General features: G+C 40.3%; 1 protein-coding gene across 1 annotated transcript in view; it reads left to right on the forward strand.

The window, feature by feature from the left end:
* MAOB (monoamine oxidase B) overlaps positions 1-15,958 on the forward strand; it is a 51,545-nt gene extending 35,587 nt beyond the window's left edge. The window contains exons 6-15 of the mRNA XM_040545492.1: positions 1,125-1,266; positions 2,490-2,639; positions 3,303-3,462; positions 4,887-4,983; positions 5,833-5,886; positions 10,083-10,140; positions 11,128-11,225; positions 12,370-12,481; positions 14,051-14,113; positions 14,516-15,958. Of these exons, the coding sequence (XP_040401426.1) occupies positions 1,125-1,266; positions 2,490-2,639; positions 3,303-3,462; positions 4,887-4,983; positions 5,833-5,886; positions 10,083-10,140; positions 11,128-11,225; positions 12,370-12,481; positions 14,051-14,113; positions 14,516-14,671 (1,090 nt within the window). The 3' untranslated portion in view covers positions 14,672-15,958. The remainder of the gene's footprint in view (positions 1-1,124; positions 1,267-2,489; positions 2,640-3,302; positions 3,463-4,886; positions 4,984-5,832; positions 5,887-10,082; positions 10,141-11,127; positions 11,226-12,369; positions 12,482-14,050; positions 14,114-14,515) is intronic.
* Positions 15,959-17,361: the final 1,403 nt, after the last annotated feature.

Raw genomic sequence — 17,361 nt, forward strand, 5'->3', positions numbered from 1 at the left:
AAAAAGGAAGAAACAACTGAAAGTGAATTCTGTACTAGCTTTGGAACTTATTGATTACCTGGTGCTTGGCATATGAAATACCTATAGGTGCTCAGTCCCTGTAGTTCACAGTGCAGTTAAGCTGAGCATCTCCTGGTCGTGTTCTCCATGTCACTCTAAAATATTTCTCAGTGAGGGCAAGGGAAGTGTTTACTTTTAACAGGAAGAATATTTGCCTGAGCCTTAATTAACTGTCTTAGTGCACCTTAAAATGTTGTACAGATTTATACAATAATTTCCAGTAGAGCTGCCATTTTGCATATTCCTGTAATGAAAGCACCAACTGGAAGACATAAAGCAGTGATTCTTCTTCAGACACAGGCCACTTTTCCACTTCTGTGTTCATCACCACTGGGTACCAGACCACCATTTAAAATACTGAGTTGTGTAACCAAAAGTATCCTTTCCCTTTTTTCTTTTTTGCAAAACTTATGTGTTAATCTGTATAAACTACAACCTCACTTACGTCTTTCTATTTCTCTTCTTTCCTTGGTATGTTCCTGCTGCAGCACCCTCCCAGAACACAGCAGAGGAGAGAGCAGTGAGGGGTGCTGACTAACCAGAGAACTTAGATAGTTAGCTTAGACAAGATGCCTAACTTTTTTTTTAATGACAAATGTTGAATAATCCATATGCTGTGTGCTTGAGGGACAAGTATTCAGGAAGTGCAAACAGAACAGCAGATCTTGGATATGACCCAGGAACCATGGGAGGACACATAGGTTTTGCAGTCCAGTGAAGACATGAGAGCCTGCTTCCCTTATTCCTGAGTCTGGAATGACAAGCTAACTTTGTATTGGTAGCATAAAAATGCTATAAGCTTTCAGTGGCCTTTGTGTCTCCTGGAGCCCTAATTTGGCAGGTCTACAGCAATACTTAATTAACATGTTTTTACAGGGTTCCTTGAAAAATGTTCCATAAAAGCAATTAATATTGTTTCCTGTTGCAACTGAAAAAAGGGAATCAGTTGCCCTCAACTTCAGTGGAAGAAGAGATTGCCAAAGACAGTCTCTGCCGTACTAAAGGATGAGATTGTCACCCTTTTCCAAGCTTTAAATTTACTTACTTTCTTGTCTTTGCTGCAGTGCTGCCAAGAGTTTTGCAACTCTGTTTGTGAACGTGGATGTCACTTCTGAACCCCATGAGGTCTCTGCCCTCTGGTTTTTGTGGTATGTGAAGCAGTGTGGGGGGACAGCCAGGATCTTCTCAACAACCAATGGAGGGCAGGTATTGTCAGCCATCACCTTCTGCAACTTGCGATGAGCCCTTGTTTAGCTTCATTATTCTGCTTGTTTATTTAAGTTCAGAGGGCGAATGGATACACCCGTGACCTTGACCCAATAGCACATTGGTAACTAGCTGTATGCATTTACACATTAATCAAACTCTTGCTAAACTCATGTTGAAAGCTGTTCCTGTGCTGAAGGCATTGGCCTAGGGATCAGTACATTTGTAACAGCTCCTGACTGTCTTCCTTTTGGGCTCTGGTTGGAATACATGCTTTGTTTATTCATTTTTTAAACGAAAGTATCATGCTTCCTTCTGGTATAAGGCTGAAGCCAGCCTTACTGCTTCAGAAATACTTCATGAGGATGGTAATGCTAGCTGCATCAGCGTGCAGAGCACTTCAAATCAATACTGGAATTGTAGCCTGGAGCTCGGTTCCTAAAGACACAAACTTCCAAGGATTAAAACTGTAAAGATTTAAAAATCAGTCTGAAGAAAATGAACAACCATGCTGAAGTATAGCATTGCTCTAAAATGACCGTAAGACTGGTACCTTGGTGCTGCTTCTGCATTTCAAAGAAGTAAAGGCTCTGTTAATGGTCTTCTACTTTAGAAATGCAAATTTTAGTTAATATGTTAGAAATAATTGTATTTTTACCAGTGTAAGTTATTTAATCACAAATAAGTACCCAAAGACAAAAATACAAAGCTAAAAAACCCCAAAGATTAAAAAATACAAAGATAAAAATTACAACACATAAAAATGCATAGATAAACGTGCATAGATACATCAGTAATTATAGATAATTTAATTGTAAATACATTGCATAAAATATTATTTGAATCCTCCAGTATGTTAGAGGTTATTTGAGTTTAAGTTGGGTTGGATTACATACTGCAGGATATGTGATCAGTGTTGCTGATGCACACAGGTCTGTGGAATCCATTTGAAGATCGCATTAGAGTGTTTTTTTTTCTCATGAGGTTACTGATACTTCTAGTTTTGGCTGGTGGTCAAACATGGGAAGTGCAGGAGTTCACTGAAAGAGAAAATAATGTGGAGACTTTTTCCAAGATTGCTAAACTTTCTGAAGAAAGTTTGTTAACAACAGAAGAATGAAGTTTGTTTTGAACCCCAAGCAAAATATCTGTCATGATATGGACTTCGCATGCACTGCTTTGCTGATTCCTTCTCTGCTGAGTCGTCATTTTCTGTCTTTCAGGAGAGAAAGTTTGTTGGAGGCTCTGGACAGATCAGTGAGAAAATAATGGAGCGCCTGGGAAGCCGAGTGAAGCTGAGGAAGCCAGTAGTCCGCATTGACCAGTCGGGTGAAAATGTCGTAGTGGAAACCTTAGATCATGAATTATATGAGGTGATGAAACCTCATACATCTAAACAACCATTTGTATTGGGACAGCTAGAAAACTTTCAGTTCTTCCTTTTTGTCTTGTCCAAAATCCTGTAAAAAAATGTAGCAGAGACCAAAGTGGCTATGACAGAAGGTCATGTTTTCTGATTGTTCCTGTGTAATAGCACTGACAGAACTGTAAAATGATATCTGAAAAGCAGTGTCTGTTGAAACTTGTCGTTCACTACCACCTTTTCTTTGTGTTTAGTTACCTTCAGAATTAAAGGGTAGTGGTAAGGTGGACATGATACTGTAGCTTAATAATAAACTTCCTGTGGAAAAAAAAAATCAGGCTTTGCTTCCAAGTCGTAACAGAAGAGTCCAGATGGAAAGGAGACCAACAGACTCTTTAACACAGAAAATCTCTCCACTGGATTTTTTCAAGTGCTGGGAAAAGAGCAGCTGCCCATCATTGGAACAGATGGCTGTTTACATAATGCTTGTTTGTTGTTTTAACAACCAGGATTTTGTGAGGGTTCAGTTTCGCAATTCTTGTGCTAAATGCCAAAATTGCTTTAGAAGATACACCCTGCAACCTCTCCAGATGTCTGCTGAAATCATTAGGGCTATATAGTTAGGTTGAAGTAGTGGAGAATGTCATTGGCTTATGTATGATTTCTTCTGCAGGGCAAATATGTGATCAGTGCCATTCCCCCAGCTCTTGGTTTGAAGATTCATTTCAACCCACCTTTGCCCCCAATGAGAAACCAGCTCATCAATCGAATCCCAATGGGCTCAGTCATCAAATGCATCGTGTACTACAAGGAAACCTTCTGGAGGAAGAAGGGTATTATGTTTTAATTAAAGGGAATAGTAGTAGTAGTAGTAGTGGAATAGAGAGGGAGAAAGTACATGGTAACAGAGTGGACTTTGAGTTTAGGGAATGGTGGATCTTAGAAGGAGATTCCATACACTTCCATGCCATTTTTGCCTTTCCTTGTTTGAGAAACTAGAGAGAGGTTTGGAAGACTGGGTGGATGGGAGAAGAAAAAGAAGGGGGTAGGTATGAAGGGAGAGGGCAAGGTACAGTCATGCCTGTTGCTTATTGCCTTGGTTGTTCTTTGTTGTCCTCTACTTTTCCTTTGGAGGTACCTGGTTATGAGTTTCTCCCACTCGTACAGTAATCCAAAGGTACAAGAGACGTATGATGGAGAGAGGTCTTATCCCATCAGCTGTCAGTATGCAAAACCTCTGCCTTGTAACTGCATTGGGCAGGATTCATTTAGGTTGTCTTCCCATGGACATCTCCACCTGCACCCTTTATATGCTGAATTATGATTCCTCAGATCTCTTTTATAACTTAGTCTCAGACAAACTGTGATGTAACAGCACCCATTTCTCTTCCATGGTTATAATGAGTCCACACCTGTTTGTCTACAAGTGTCACACCCCCTTCATCTCTGTGAATGATTTTAAGAGCTCTGGATTTTGGCATATACTGGCCATTAAGTTTTGGGATGGATTGGCAAAAGATAACTCCCATTTCCTGGTACAACCCATAGTTTGCATACTGTGCTTTGATAGCACAGTTTTTCTTCTTTTAAGAAGAATTTATTTTCTTCAAATTCTTCTTTTAAGAACAATTACATTTTCAAAACAATTTACAAATATCTCTTCCTTTGTCTGACATAAATGTCACATATGGAAACAATTGTGCTTGGGGCACTTGAACATCTTCGGTATCTGAGAACAATCTGTTTCAGTGCAATTTCTATGCAATCTTGCTAACTGGGTTGGAGTTTATTTTTGTATTGTGAATTCAACAATAGATTCCTTTACTGTCTTTCTGCTTTAAAGAAGACAGAAGCTTTTCTGTTTCAAAAAGATTGCTAATTGTCAGCACATCTCAGATGCAAACTTCCTCTTCAAGATAGGATCTAACACTTCTGTGAGCCAATGTGAGCTGCCTTGCAGATCAGTGAGGGATACATGTTAATTTTTGTCACTTGATGTTTGTTTTGTTTTGTTTTGTTTTGTTTCTTTCTCCGTTCTTTCATTTTCATATCTCCTTATGTTAGAATCACAGAGTCAGAGAACGATATGGATTAGGAGGGACTTCTGGATGTCATCTAGTCCAATGCCTTGCTCAGAGCAGGGTACCTTTAGATCAGGTTGTTTAGGGCATTTTCCAGTCAAATTTTGAATATTTCACAGCTCGCACATGTGTCCGAATATATGGATCCTAAATTCTTTTCCTCCTTGTGCTTACAGGGTATTGCGGTACCATGATGATTGAAGATGAGGATGCTGCAATTGGCTTAACACTTGATGATACTAAGCCTGATGGTAGCTTTCCTGCCATAATAGGGTAAGAAAAAAGATATGTAGTTAATGCCTCTTTATTTTGTCTTAGAGGCAACAACTGAAGCAGAAAACCTGCTACTTTTGAAGGGAAATCCTTTAATAAAATACACTCCACAGACCACGTGGATCGCTTACAACTCAGAATATTCTGATAGTTAAAGGGTTGTTTCTCAGCGTATAGTGAATATTTTTATGAGTTTTTCTTTCCAAAAAATCCTCACTATGATTTAATAGGAAATTTTAAATGATGAAATTCTATTGTTTCTTCTCTTTTTCTGCCTGTCATAGTTTGCCTTGTCATGTGGCAAAGTATAAAAATGGAGAAGCAGAAAGAAAGGAGAAGGAAAAAAGGGGGTTAATGCACAAATTTAAAGCTTTCTCTAAATATTTTGCCTCCCCAAAACTTCCAGTTCTTTAAATTAAAATTTGTTTTCTAGCATTACATTATTTTTATTTAAAAACTGCTTGATCAGTCTTAGAAAGTTATTAATTTCCGGGTCAATCCCAGCAGTCAATCCCAGGTTTAACCTCTTGTTATTATATGCCTGCACACACTGCTGTATAAAATTTAGGTCACTGGGACCTAATAATTTAGCTCATACAAATGAGCTCTGAACTCTGGAGTGGTTTCTTCTACAGTGAGTTTTTTACATAGTAAGTATAGCATATAATTTTACACAGTAAGATGAAATGGATAGTTTGGATAGCGACCCAAAAGCTAATATTAATGATCACATCATCCCATCAAAAGGTTTTGGCATGTTAAATATACATAGTAACATAAAATATACATAGTAAATATACATAGTAACATAATGGAAACAAATTGTTTTGTGGTCTTCCTTTTTTATAGTTTCATTCTTGCTCGGAAGTGTAGAAGACTGACAAATCTCACAAAAGAAGAAAGGTGAGTACAGATGATAGAGATTTTAAGAGACTCAGAGTCAAACTTCTGTTATAAACAACCAGAGCAGGAAAAAGTGCCCTAATCTGAAGAAAGCTGTAACCTTGTGACAGTAGGTGGGTGTGTCACTTTAACAGTGACAGTAAGTCCTCTTATTAAGTAGTCCTCTTATTTGTGGTGTGGGGTTTTTTTGTGAACTCTGTGAGGTCTTCATCCAAACTGGCAGCAGATGTGGCAGCCAGTCCTTGTCCTGTAGAAACTCCTCTGGACCTGGTTCTCAATCTGCTGCTGGGCTGCTATACTTATGTGACTCCAACAGATGAACTGCTCTAAGCTGCTGACTATAGACGTAGTGTAGATATCTTTCTGCCCTCACTGGGAAGGGTCCAGGGTAGCCTCATTCCCACTGCTGCCCCTCTGGTTTCATGCAACTGCACTGAGCAATTTCAAAGCTTGTCAGAAGGGTTAGGTTTGTCCACTGTGCTTGATTTTGCTAGTCACCCTGGTGGGTCATTTCAGCATCTGTAATTTAGTGCAACCCTTGCACTGCTGTAGCTGCTGTGAACAAGATCTCAGTATCATGAAGAGTTCAAAAAGTTGCCTCCAGCTCTCAACCCTCAGCTGCAGAAAAAAAAATGCCATCAGGCACAGGTGAAGTGTTTTTTTTTACTGTCTTGTTAAAATAAATATGTGCATACAGTACTCCTCTTTTGTCTATTATTAAATTAGAATTTAAAAAGTAATGAGTTTTTTTTTTTCCATCACATGGTTTCACAGTATCTGATCAAATTAAAAGCTACACATAGAGTATGGATATGAGAAGAGCCTTATTTTGACATGGAAAAAATGCATTTGTATTTCAAGCATGCCACAAGGAATACTGTGTCCAAGTAAACATTTTTACGGTAATAGCTAGCCTAACTAGAGAAGATGCAGTCATCTCAGATTAGCTTTGCAGGTAGTCTAGCTGTCTGTGGATAATGGGTCTAGATGGGGCTGTTAATATCCCAGGCTTTTGAAATGACAGCCAGGTATCACAGATCTCCCTTAATTTTGGCAGGAATGGACAAGGCTCTCTTTTCCTCAGCACTCAGGCTTTGAAATAGACCCCCAGCAGGTGATAGACGATAAAAGCAGTGTAGGTATTCTGAAATCCAGCATGCCTAGCATTTTAAGCCATCATAAAAACCAAATGGTATCTTACAGTGTGTGTCAACATACAAGATTTTACTGAGCATTTGCAGTACTTGAGAACAGCTTCTATTTCTGTGAAATGAAGGGCTGTCCTAGCTATTTGTGAGGCACCACTGAAGAAAGGCTGCTCTTCCCTGGGCATTAAAAATGTTAGCATGACCATCTGACCACTGCTGTCTACGGTCAAGCTTTAAACAAAAGGATTTAGAACTCTTGTCTTTTGTACAATAGATCTTAGAATAGGAAGGACTTTGTTTTGGTAAAGAATGGTCATGAAATGTGCGAGGGTTGGTAGATGCACCCTGGTGCCAGGGCTGGGGGTGCCTCTCTGGTCACAGTCAGACAAAGCAGGAGCCTCCTGGACTGCAGCTCCTCCCCTGAACATCAGTACAAGGCTTCTTCACTGGAAACCAAGCTCCAGGAGAAGGCAGAGTGCAAAGCTGGGTCTCCTCCCACTGTACGGTCAGGAAGCAAATGGTTTGCGTCATTCAGACAGGGGCTATGGTGTTTGCAAGGAGGGACTGCAGGAGCAGGGTGGGCTAGCTGCCTTGCTGAGACAGTGCTCTCCTATCAGCAGTAGCTGGGTTCTCCCTTTATCATGGCATGGACAACAGGGTTAGGTTTTCAGTACTGCATATGAGGAATTGGATGTAGAGTCCATGGCAGCTATTTTAATTCATGGCTGAACAGCAGTGGTGGGAGGGGATGGGAACTGCTTTACAGCTTAAGCCAGATCCAAAGGAGTGAAGCCCACCACTGTCTTCCAGCTGGCGTTCCCAGGCCAGGTGCCAATGACTAATTACAGTGTTTAAATTGTGCCCTACCTTTCACAACTGTGCAACAAAGGCATCACACACAGCCTTGGCATGAAAGAACAGGGAGGAGAGCAGAGTGTCTGCATGTGCACTTCATCCTCTCTGCAGGGAGGAAGCACTGGGCATGGTGTCGGTCTCAACAGGATCCTACCTTGGTAGCTCCAGGCATAACACTCCTCCTATTTAGTGCTGGTGGTAATTTCATAGCTGAGTTCAAGGCCCAGAAATAAGGATTTTACTTGCTGCATATTCCATATGTTCCATACGGGCATTAGCCACAAATTTATAAATAAGAATTTATTTAAACTGCTCCAAGACAAAAGGTGCAGATGGTGCAGAGAGGCCAGCGCATTTGCAAGGATTGCCTCTATTAGGGGGGATGTCCTTAGTGCAGGATTATTGTTGGTACAATTTAGTCCTTTGGAAACTGATTTTCTGTGTGCATTGTTGTTGTTTTCTTTCAAGTAATACCTTGTTATTGAAAAATAATTCCTCCCAGGGTTGAAGTTTCTTTGTAGTCTGAAGATGCCCTTGACCTGAAGCTTAATATTTTCTTTTACACAACTATCTTAAACTAACTTTAGGCGAGTTTGCAACATAGATGGCAAACAGCAGAGGGCTTGCAGTGTCTTGGAGCCCTGCTTGTGCCCATACATGAGAATCCCTACCAGCCTCTGCTGTGCCATTTCCAGGCTCCCTGGAGGGTCTGCAACCCACATATGGAAAAGGGGCAGGGCACAGGCAGACCTGGAGGGATGCTCCTCATCCCTGTCATGGTGCTGGGAGGAGCAGAAGCAGATGGGTCCCAAGGTGATGCTCACTTTGCCATGAAGCCCTGTGGTGTTACTGAGCTGCCTTGAAAGCAGTAGCTGGTGGGTGTTTGTGAGGGGCAGTGGGCAGACCCTAGCAGGGGGCTTTGCTGTTAAAATGGCTTCATTTGGTTCAGATGCTGTGGGGGTACTGGCGGCCTGCAGGGCAAGGTGGTCACTTCACTTGAGGAGAGAGACAGAGATGGAGGAAATGGGCCCTTCCATTATGGCTGTTGCTGGATTCCTGCCACCCCCTGACTGCAGAGAGATGTTCATAGTTATATCCCGCAGCTCTCTGAGCCCCCTAGCCAATCTCTGTGTCACCACACATTTCTGCTTCTGTCCTGGGGCTTCAGGAAGGGGCTGCTTCCCTTCACTGCTGCCACTGGGCCCATCACCTGCCAGCAGCAACACCACGCCAGGCCCGCAGCTCTTCCCAAGCAGTAGCAGCCTCCATGTTTGCTGCTCCAGCCCCAGCCTGCACAGAAGGACACCTTCATCAAGGGCCTTCAGACCTTCCTATTCTCTTTCTCATCCTCTTTCCATAGCATCCCTTGAGTTCAGCTGTTTGTGGGTATAGCTGGGCTGCGTTGTAGGGCAGTGTCAATATGGTTTCCTCATAGGATTATAAAGCTGGAAGTGCGGCCTGTGCAGAGCTGGGACTGCTGTATTGCTGTCCCTTGTGCCCAACATGGCCCTCTGTGGAGGACAGAATTTGCTTCCAGAAGTAAACCAAGTAAATGTCTTTCCAGCATTGTGTTTGTGTATTTGTTTGCTTTTCATAATCGTTAACCATTATTTCATCTTGATCATTTTCTGTTTGGGAATTGGTGCAGTACAGCTAACAGTAAGACCCAAAAGCTTGTAGGAACGAACTTAATTGCACTTGGGGCTTACTACAGCATGAAGTATATTCATGGATTTATAGACTCATAAACTAAAACAGGAGGAGATTTTATAGATACAGAAATAAAGTACTGATTCTCGGAGAGCCTCAGGCTATCAATACCTGCATCTTTGTAGGAAAAAATTATAACTTAGACTGTGTGCCAAGACAAAAAAAAAAAAAGTTCAATGTCTTCCTTCTTTTCCTGACAGCCTAGAGAACCTTTGGGTAGTATATGAACTTGGTCTGCTAGAGGTGTCAAGGGAACAGCTTGCATAACTGCTGGTGAAACTGGCGCTTATGCAGCACAGAAGTTTGAGTGAAAGATCTCTGAAGTCATCTGCTCCGGAGTCTAAACAATTAGAATAGATCCCAAAAAGCTGGAACCTCAAGTTTGAGCAGATACTAATGCTTGTTCTCTTGAAACTGAAACATTAGAAGCAGTCTATTTTCTCTTTCCTTACACATAGGTCTTCTGTTGCTTTTCTCTTGCAGGAAGGTGAGGCTGTGTGAGCTCTATGCAAAGGTTCTGGGATCAGAGGAAGCTTTACATGTAAGCACACAATCTAAACCACGGTGTCTCTCATCGGTTGTGTTACAGTGGGGAAGGGGAGAAAGAAACTGGAATGCATCAGTGCTCTGGCACAGTGCTGCGTAGCATTTTGCTACAGGAGTGCATGCTGCTCTCTGTGGAGGAGTGGAGAGAACATTACTGCAAGTCTTGCATTGCATTTGACAGTGAAGATAAGAATGGGTTTATGAAACAGTTAAAAAGGCAAATCTATCCTCATTCTCTGCCTTCATGAGGGTGGCGTTCATTGTGGTTACCACCACAAATCTCAACTGTCGAAATTCCCTCGTAGTCCATATTGAGCATAATGTTTCTTCTCTCTTAGTAGTTGCTAAGATCCATTGCTGCATCTGTTTTTCTTTTTGCCTTTCCCTTGTCTTCTCTTCCCTGTAATGGTAAATAACTGATAGGATTTGTGTGAACTCACACTTAGTTTGTGTGATCGAAGCCCTATATCCTTTAAGTAAGTTTATCCTATCTATGTGAGTTAAATGTTGTAGACACCAATCTCAAGATTGCATCATTTTAAACACAGTTATATCGTATGCAGAACCATGCAAGTACCACGTCACATTTTTTAACAGTATGTGTTTGTATCCAGTGTATATATTACAAATATTACACCTGTTTACAGTAGAGGTTAATTTTTCTTTACATGGCCCAAAGCATAAATTTGTGCTCAAAGTGTAAATTTACATTGACAGATTAAGAGGATTATGTTCTACAGTGCCCAGATTAGCTTTAAAAAAAAAAATAATAAAAAAAATCAGCTAGCAGTGTCTAAAATTAAGGTTTATTTTATTGTTTCTGATCCATGCTGCATTAAGAGACTTGTTAAATGTACTCATTATGTCAGGCATTGTCATGCAACAAATCATAAGCTATTCTTCACCGCTGTCTCCTCAGTTCTTTTATTAGCTTCCTCAGGACTTTGTCCTTTCCTTGAGTGAATTAATGTCTTTTTTACAGCCAGTACATTATGAAGAGAAGAACTGGTGTGAAGAGCAGTATTCTGGAGGATGCTACACAGCCTACTTCCCACCAGGCATAATGACTCAGTATGGAAGGTACGGTGTCTATTTATAGTGGACTTCAGAGTAGCAAGATAAGACCAAGTTAATAAATAATCTCAGAAAGGGTCATAAATCCTCTGTCATTCTGTTGGCTTTATACCTTTGAGATTGCTAGAGAATATTTTAAACAGATATTATAACCTTCCACTTGTCTCAGTTGGGCTTTATGATGGATGAGTACAGTATCATTAGGGTTCTGTCTTTTTTTTTTTTTTTTTTTTCCTTTTTGTTATTTGGTGAATACAACTTAGTAGGCTTTTGGAAAGGAACTGGGAATTTTTCATGATATGTTTACAAAACAACCTTTGGGTATTTGAGATCAGTGTTACCATTTCCAGCACATCTTTAACTGGTGTTTTGTAAATACGGATGGAGAGTTAATTCCTGTCAACATTGACAGTCAAGTGATTTCTTTGGGCTGTTCTTTTAGCAGACAAGGCTTAATACAGCAATCAGTGTGCCATTGTTTACAGTCCTCTCAGGCATAAATTTTTGCATGGAAATAAGATTTACCAAGAAGAAAAAGGCTTACTGCTCAGACCAGTTGTTGGCTTTCAGATACATATTTTGTAATGCCTATTTGAAATGTAAGTTTTCACAATTTAAAAAGAATTTAGATCAATAAAACAGTTGTAATGAAGAATGTATGGAGGCCTTAGTTTTTAAAGTAATTTTAATGACACTAATTGTGAATGCTGGAAAAAAAAGCATAAAAATTATTTTATTTTGGTTGTTGCTTAGATATTATGGGGACATATTTTAGAATGTTTCATTGTGAAGTGTGAAGAACCAGCAATACCTAGCACTGGTATTTAAGACATAGGCTAAAATCACGAGATACAAAATGTCTCATCTCAAACTAATTGTCTTTTACACCTACATGAGCATTAAATTCACATCCAGAAATAGCACTGCAAGAAGTGCAGTGAAAAAACTTTAGAAAATACTAACACTGTTGCACTTACTGTAAGAAATGCAATGCAATGCAGACAGCCTACCCATCCATCTCAACTCATCCGAAGTTAATATCTTTAAGTACCCATTGTCATTTTAAAAACTACCATTCCAATGTTCACCCAAGGATTTCATTATCTTTCCTGGTATGGCTGACATGACTTATTGCTTGTTCCCCCGTAAGGATTCTTCGGCAGCCCATTGGCAGGATCTACTTTGCTGGCACAGAGACAGCCACAGAGTGGAGCGGATACATGGAGGGGGCCATACAGGCTGGAGAAAGAGCAGCCAGAGAGGTACAGGCACAAACCCAAAGCAGGCAACACTGTCAAATATCCTATTTAAAATGGAAGATCTTCTGGTTGGAGGCAAAATGGGACTTGAGTGTTGACATCCTCAGGCATTCTGAAAAAGGGTGAAGGGTGAAGAACCCTTAGACTTGGAGTGCTTAGGAGGAACTCTGTCTGTTTGATCAAACTCCGTTCTATTTCCAGCAACAAAATCCTTTTTTCTTCTTCAACAGAAATCCAAGATTCTCATCTAGACATCTTTCCCTCAGATGGGCACTTCATGTTAGTCATCATACTGAGAGATCACGGCTGTTAGCCTCACTGGGAACAGCTCAGTTCTGCAGGTCTGCAGACCAAGGCAGTCCCTTCCTCAACTGTTTACAACATCACCATTTATGTAGTGATATACCATTGATATAGCGCTATATATAGTCCTTGAACAAGAATTTTAATAGTTCATTTCTGAGAAAAAGCCAATTCCTCAAATATTTTAATGAATATTATGTTTGTAGAGCAGCAAAAGGAATTTCATCTTTGTTTTATGACATGAAGGGAAACTGATGGCTAAAAACTACTGTCAAGACAGGGATCATCTGTCCCTAAACTGTCCCATTTGTGAATGTTATACCTTGTTCTTGGAAAAAACTGTTCTTGAAAATCTCCAGAGGTAGTGCTTTATGACCTCTCTAATGTAAGAATATACATTGCAGCACAATCTCCATGGATGTCAGCAGGGAATTTGGCAAGTGAGCTTGACTGGTAAAAATATGATACCTTTCTTTCCCTCATTTGCTAGTGGAGGGAAAATATGTGTAAAATCCAGTACAGGGACGTTTCTCACACTCCTTTATTGAAAAGTTGATGGTGTTCCTGAATCTTGTCTAGAATAAAAGCCCATCACAAAAGATGTGAGATCTTTTTAAATCTTAAAATGAAATAGGAAAAACTTTTATATCACCACCTCCGTTTCATTTTACTATAGAAGAAGTTCATCTTGCTGTCTTTCATTACCGTCATTTCAGACAATTTGCTTTCCTACTCATCTCTGTTATGTTTGGTACTATGAATGGTTAGTTTTCCATTGTGAAGGTTTCCTCTCTAATCTTGCTTTTCTCTGACTGAAAGCAGTGGTCTGTCATTATGCACAGGATTCTGTTTCTCTTCCTACATCATGTTAAAATTTGCAAAACAAACCACTCCTGGCTATATTGGTTGCACGTGTTGTAGCTGGTTTATGCACACCTCGCGTTGCCATGAGTGGATACTTAACTCTTAGTTGTATTCATATTACCCTATTCACATGAGACTAGTCAAATTCTGATATCACATGGAACAACTAAACAGAGAGCTTTTTCTGTTACTGTTTCTATTTTCTACTAGGAGCAGTGTCTTATTAAATATCAAGTCTCCCTGGAAATGTGTTTTACAAAGATTGCATTTTCTTTAAAATTTGGATACACAAAGATTTATGAATTGTTATCTTAATCATGCTATTTTAAAAAAAAAATTGAAAACAAGGCCTTTTCCCTTTCAAAAAATGAGTGGTGCTTACTAGAAAATTTTGCTTATTTTCAGATACTGTTTGCTATGAGGAAAATCCCAGAAAGTGAAATTTGGAAGCCAGAACCTGAATCAGTTGTAAGTTTTTCTGTTAAGTGGATTACTATCTTTCCTTTGGTGTTGTTGATGAGTTAAATTTATGGGTTTTTGTGTTGTTTTTTAAAATTCTTTAAACAACAATAATCTTTTTCTTACTTAGCAAAACTGTCCATCCCTAAACAGGAACATACCAGAAACTAAGAGAGGGTACCCATGTGACAGCTCTGTAACATGGGATTAGAAAGAATTGCACTTTTAAACTAGGCTATGAATCCTTTTCATGTGTCTCTTCCTATTCCTTTTAACTGAGTAGAAAACTTTGATGCCCTGAACTTCTTGGTAACATGAACTGCTTCAACCCAGTTCTTTTTCTGCTCAAGAATCTTTTGATTAACATCCTGCCTCTCACTGTGGAGTTGGTAATGCATGCTCTCTCCACAGGATGTTCCAGCTTTGCCCATCACTACAACCTTTTGGGAGAGGAACTTGCCATCTGTGCCAGGACTCCTAAAGCTGATTGGATTTTCCACTGTATTCACCTCTGTGGCTGTGGCAGGGTTACTTGCCTACAAAAAAGGACTTCTGGTTCGAAACTGAAAAAGGTGCCAACACAAAGCCTCACAGTTTTGTTTTTCTCAGAGGTTTTTTTGGCATGTACTTCCCTATCTCCAAAAACAGATCAGGACTGGGGAAGAGGAGAAAACTGTAGAAGAAGACACTAGAGTGGAGAGATAAGTGGAGATCCATATTCAAAAAGAGCCCTTTGAATCCAGGCCTCCATCTAGCAGTAACTTTTTTTGTTGTTGCATTTCTAGGAAACCCTGCCAAGAATTATCACTTTGAGATTTTTATCCAGATTTCAGAACACAGGTGACAAAATGCCTTGATAAAGCCTGTTTTGATGAGTTTTCCAGTGTGGTTTACACTTCTGAACCAGGCCCTGAACTCCAAGTCTTCTTGGCACTTCATCCCTAGCTGGAAACAAAGCATTTCTGCCCTCCTGTGTGACTGAGAAAAGAAATCCTTAACTTAAAGTGTAATTGATTAGTTCATGCAAATTGCTGCTAAGGACCTTTTTAATGATTTTTTTTTTCTCCCAGATGTCCAGAGCCCAGGCAGCACTTAAAGAACAAGTCAGGCTACCATCTGAAACGGCCATAGGTTGTTAGTATTTCCAATGGCATATTTGTCATTGCAAGTCACATTCGTCATTTGTCAGTGAGTTAAAAGACAATGTTTTTACTGCCTCTGACAAAGGAGTTGCAATTCAGGCTCCCTGGCTGTGTTCACACTGCCTGGAATGGCAGAGCTCATGTGTCTGAGTCTGTCACTGTAAGGGATCAGGTCTTCTCTGACAGCAGGCTCCAGAGGACAGCCAGTGTGTAGAGCAGCATGGCTGGTCAGGCTGTTGGGCCTGAGTGTGAACTGGGAACTTTGTGTAAATGTGATGATACAGACAAAGCCTTCTGAACTTCTGTCACCTTGTCTGACATCTCTTTGCCTCCAGGGTCCCCCTTTAGATCCCTAAAGGGAGCTGCAAGATAGCAAGTGAACAAATTAACCTCTGCTTACCCCTGGAAGCTGTAGAGCTGTCCATACAAACTGTTTTACCCCATTTTCTTATCTTCTTCCTTTCTTTCATCTGCTTACATTTATACTTTGAACACCTTGAGGGTGTCTGTTGCCTAGTAGGGCACAACAGGCTTGGAAATGTACCTTTAGCGTAGTAAATAATACCCTTATCTGTCTCTCAACGCTTACTTCATGCTGAACACAGCTCAGCTGATTCAGAGCTCCAGTCTCTCCTAACAACCATATTGATGTGATTAGCACTTCCACTTCTGCCTGCTGTGTGGTGTTGTCCTGACTGTGCACTTTTGGTAACTAATCAGGGATCTTAATGATGAAGAGATCAAAGGTAACCAGGGATAGAAGAGTCGCATACGAGTGCTTCTGCCCTCCCTAGTTTGGTACCTTTCAAACAACATTAACCAGAAAAAACAAAGGAGGGAGGGGGAGGGCAGAAACACATAAACACACAAAAACAGCAGCCAAAAAAAACAAAAACAAACACCACCAGACCACCCATACCATAGGTGTCCAGCTGTCAACTAGGTATTTCTGCTGTGTAACATCTTTGCAGCACAAAAAAAGCAAGTCACGGGTATAACTGGTAACAGGATGAGGCCCAGTGCATGTGATTTGAGGAAAGTTACATGGCTGGAATTTTTCTGACCCCATTTGCTACACTTCTGTCTTCAACCAGCTGTGATTTATATGTAAAAAATAGCATTTCAGTAAAAAGCTGTGGAGGGAAGTATAATAAGAATATATTCAGCAAATGGGTGAGCAGACGGCAGAGGAACTTTACCACCAGTCTCATGCAGACTTTCTGGGCTAGCATCTGATCTCCTTGCTTGTGCTGAGTAGTACTTTACTCTCCAAATAGTCCTATGGAAATCCACTAAACTGTCTATAAAGCTGTAATATTTGTGAGCAGTGCATCAGTTTCGGCCCTTAGGTTTCATTCTTTTTATCTTGATGTGCCAGTTAAAAATCTTCTCGTAGCAGCAGCTTGGATTTTATCACAAATGAATATTCTCATAACAGCCTTTTAAAATGCATGGGGGAACTTTTCAGACATAAAGATCTTTAAGTCAGAAGAACAGTGCAGCACTGTACATATGGCCTTTCTCATTGTATCACATTGAGCACTAATTGGCCAGGACATTTGCCTACCACAGAGTGCTTCTACGTGGGCTTTTTTCCTGTGTGATTTATTTACTAAATGAATTAGAAATCCAGAGCTGAACAGGAACTCTGTGAGTTCGGAGCTTTTGCAACTCAGACAATTCTCAGGCTGAAAATGAGCGTAGGAGCCTAAATTTGGGAAGAGATTCTTGAAGTCTTGCCCCAGTATTTCTAAGTGTTAGACAGCTAATGCATACTTAACATATAAAGTACTGCTGCCTTTGCAGATAATTTCCCTGCCAACAGTGTTTGGAATTCAAGTCCCACTTCTGCCCCAGAAATACTCTGCAGGTCTGGAAAGGGGAGCAAAACTATGAGACTAAAGAGGATAAATTGGTTTTATTCATGTCCGAAAGGTATCTTCTTTTTTGCTCCTGAATCTGACAGAGTTTTTTCCTAGTCTAACAATAAAAAGCTGCGTGCTGTAGGAACAGAAAATGCAAGGAAAAGAAGAATTTAGATGTAGGTAGAACTGGATTGAATCATAACAACACCTTTTCATGAGGTTGGTCTTCTTTTTTAATGTGTGTATAGCT

This window comes from Cygnus olor, chromosome 1 (genome assembly GCF_009769625.2).
Source record: "Cygnus olor isolate bCygOlo1 chromosome 1, bCygOlo1.pri.v2, whole genome shotgun sequence".
NCBI classification, from domain to species: Eukaryota; Metazoa; Chordata; class Aves; order Anseriformes; family Anatidae; genus Cygnus; species Cygnus olor.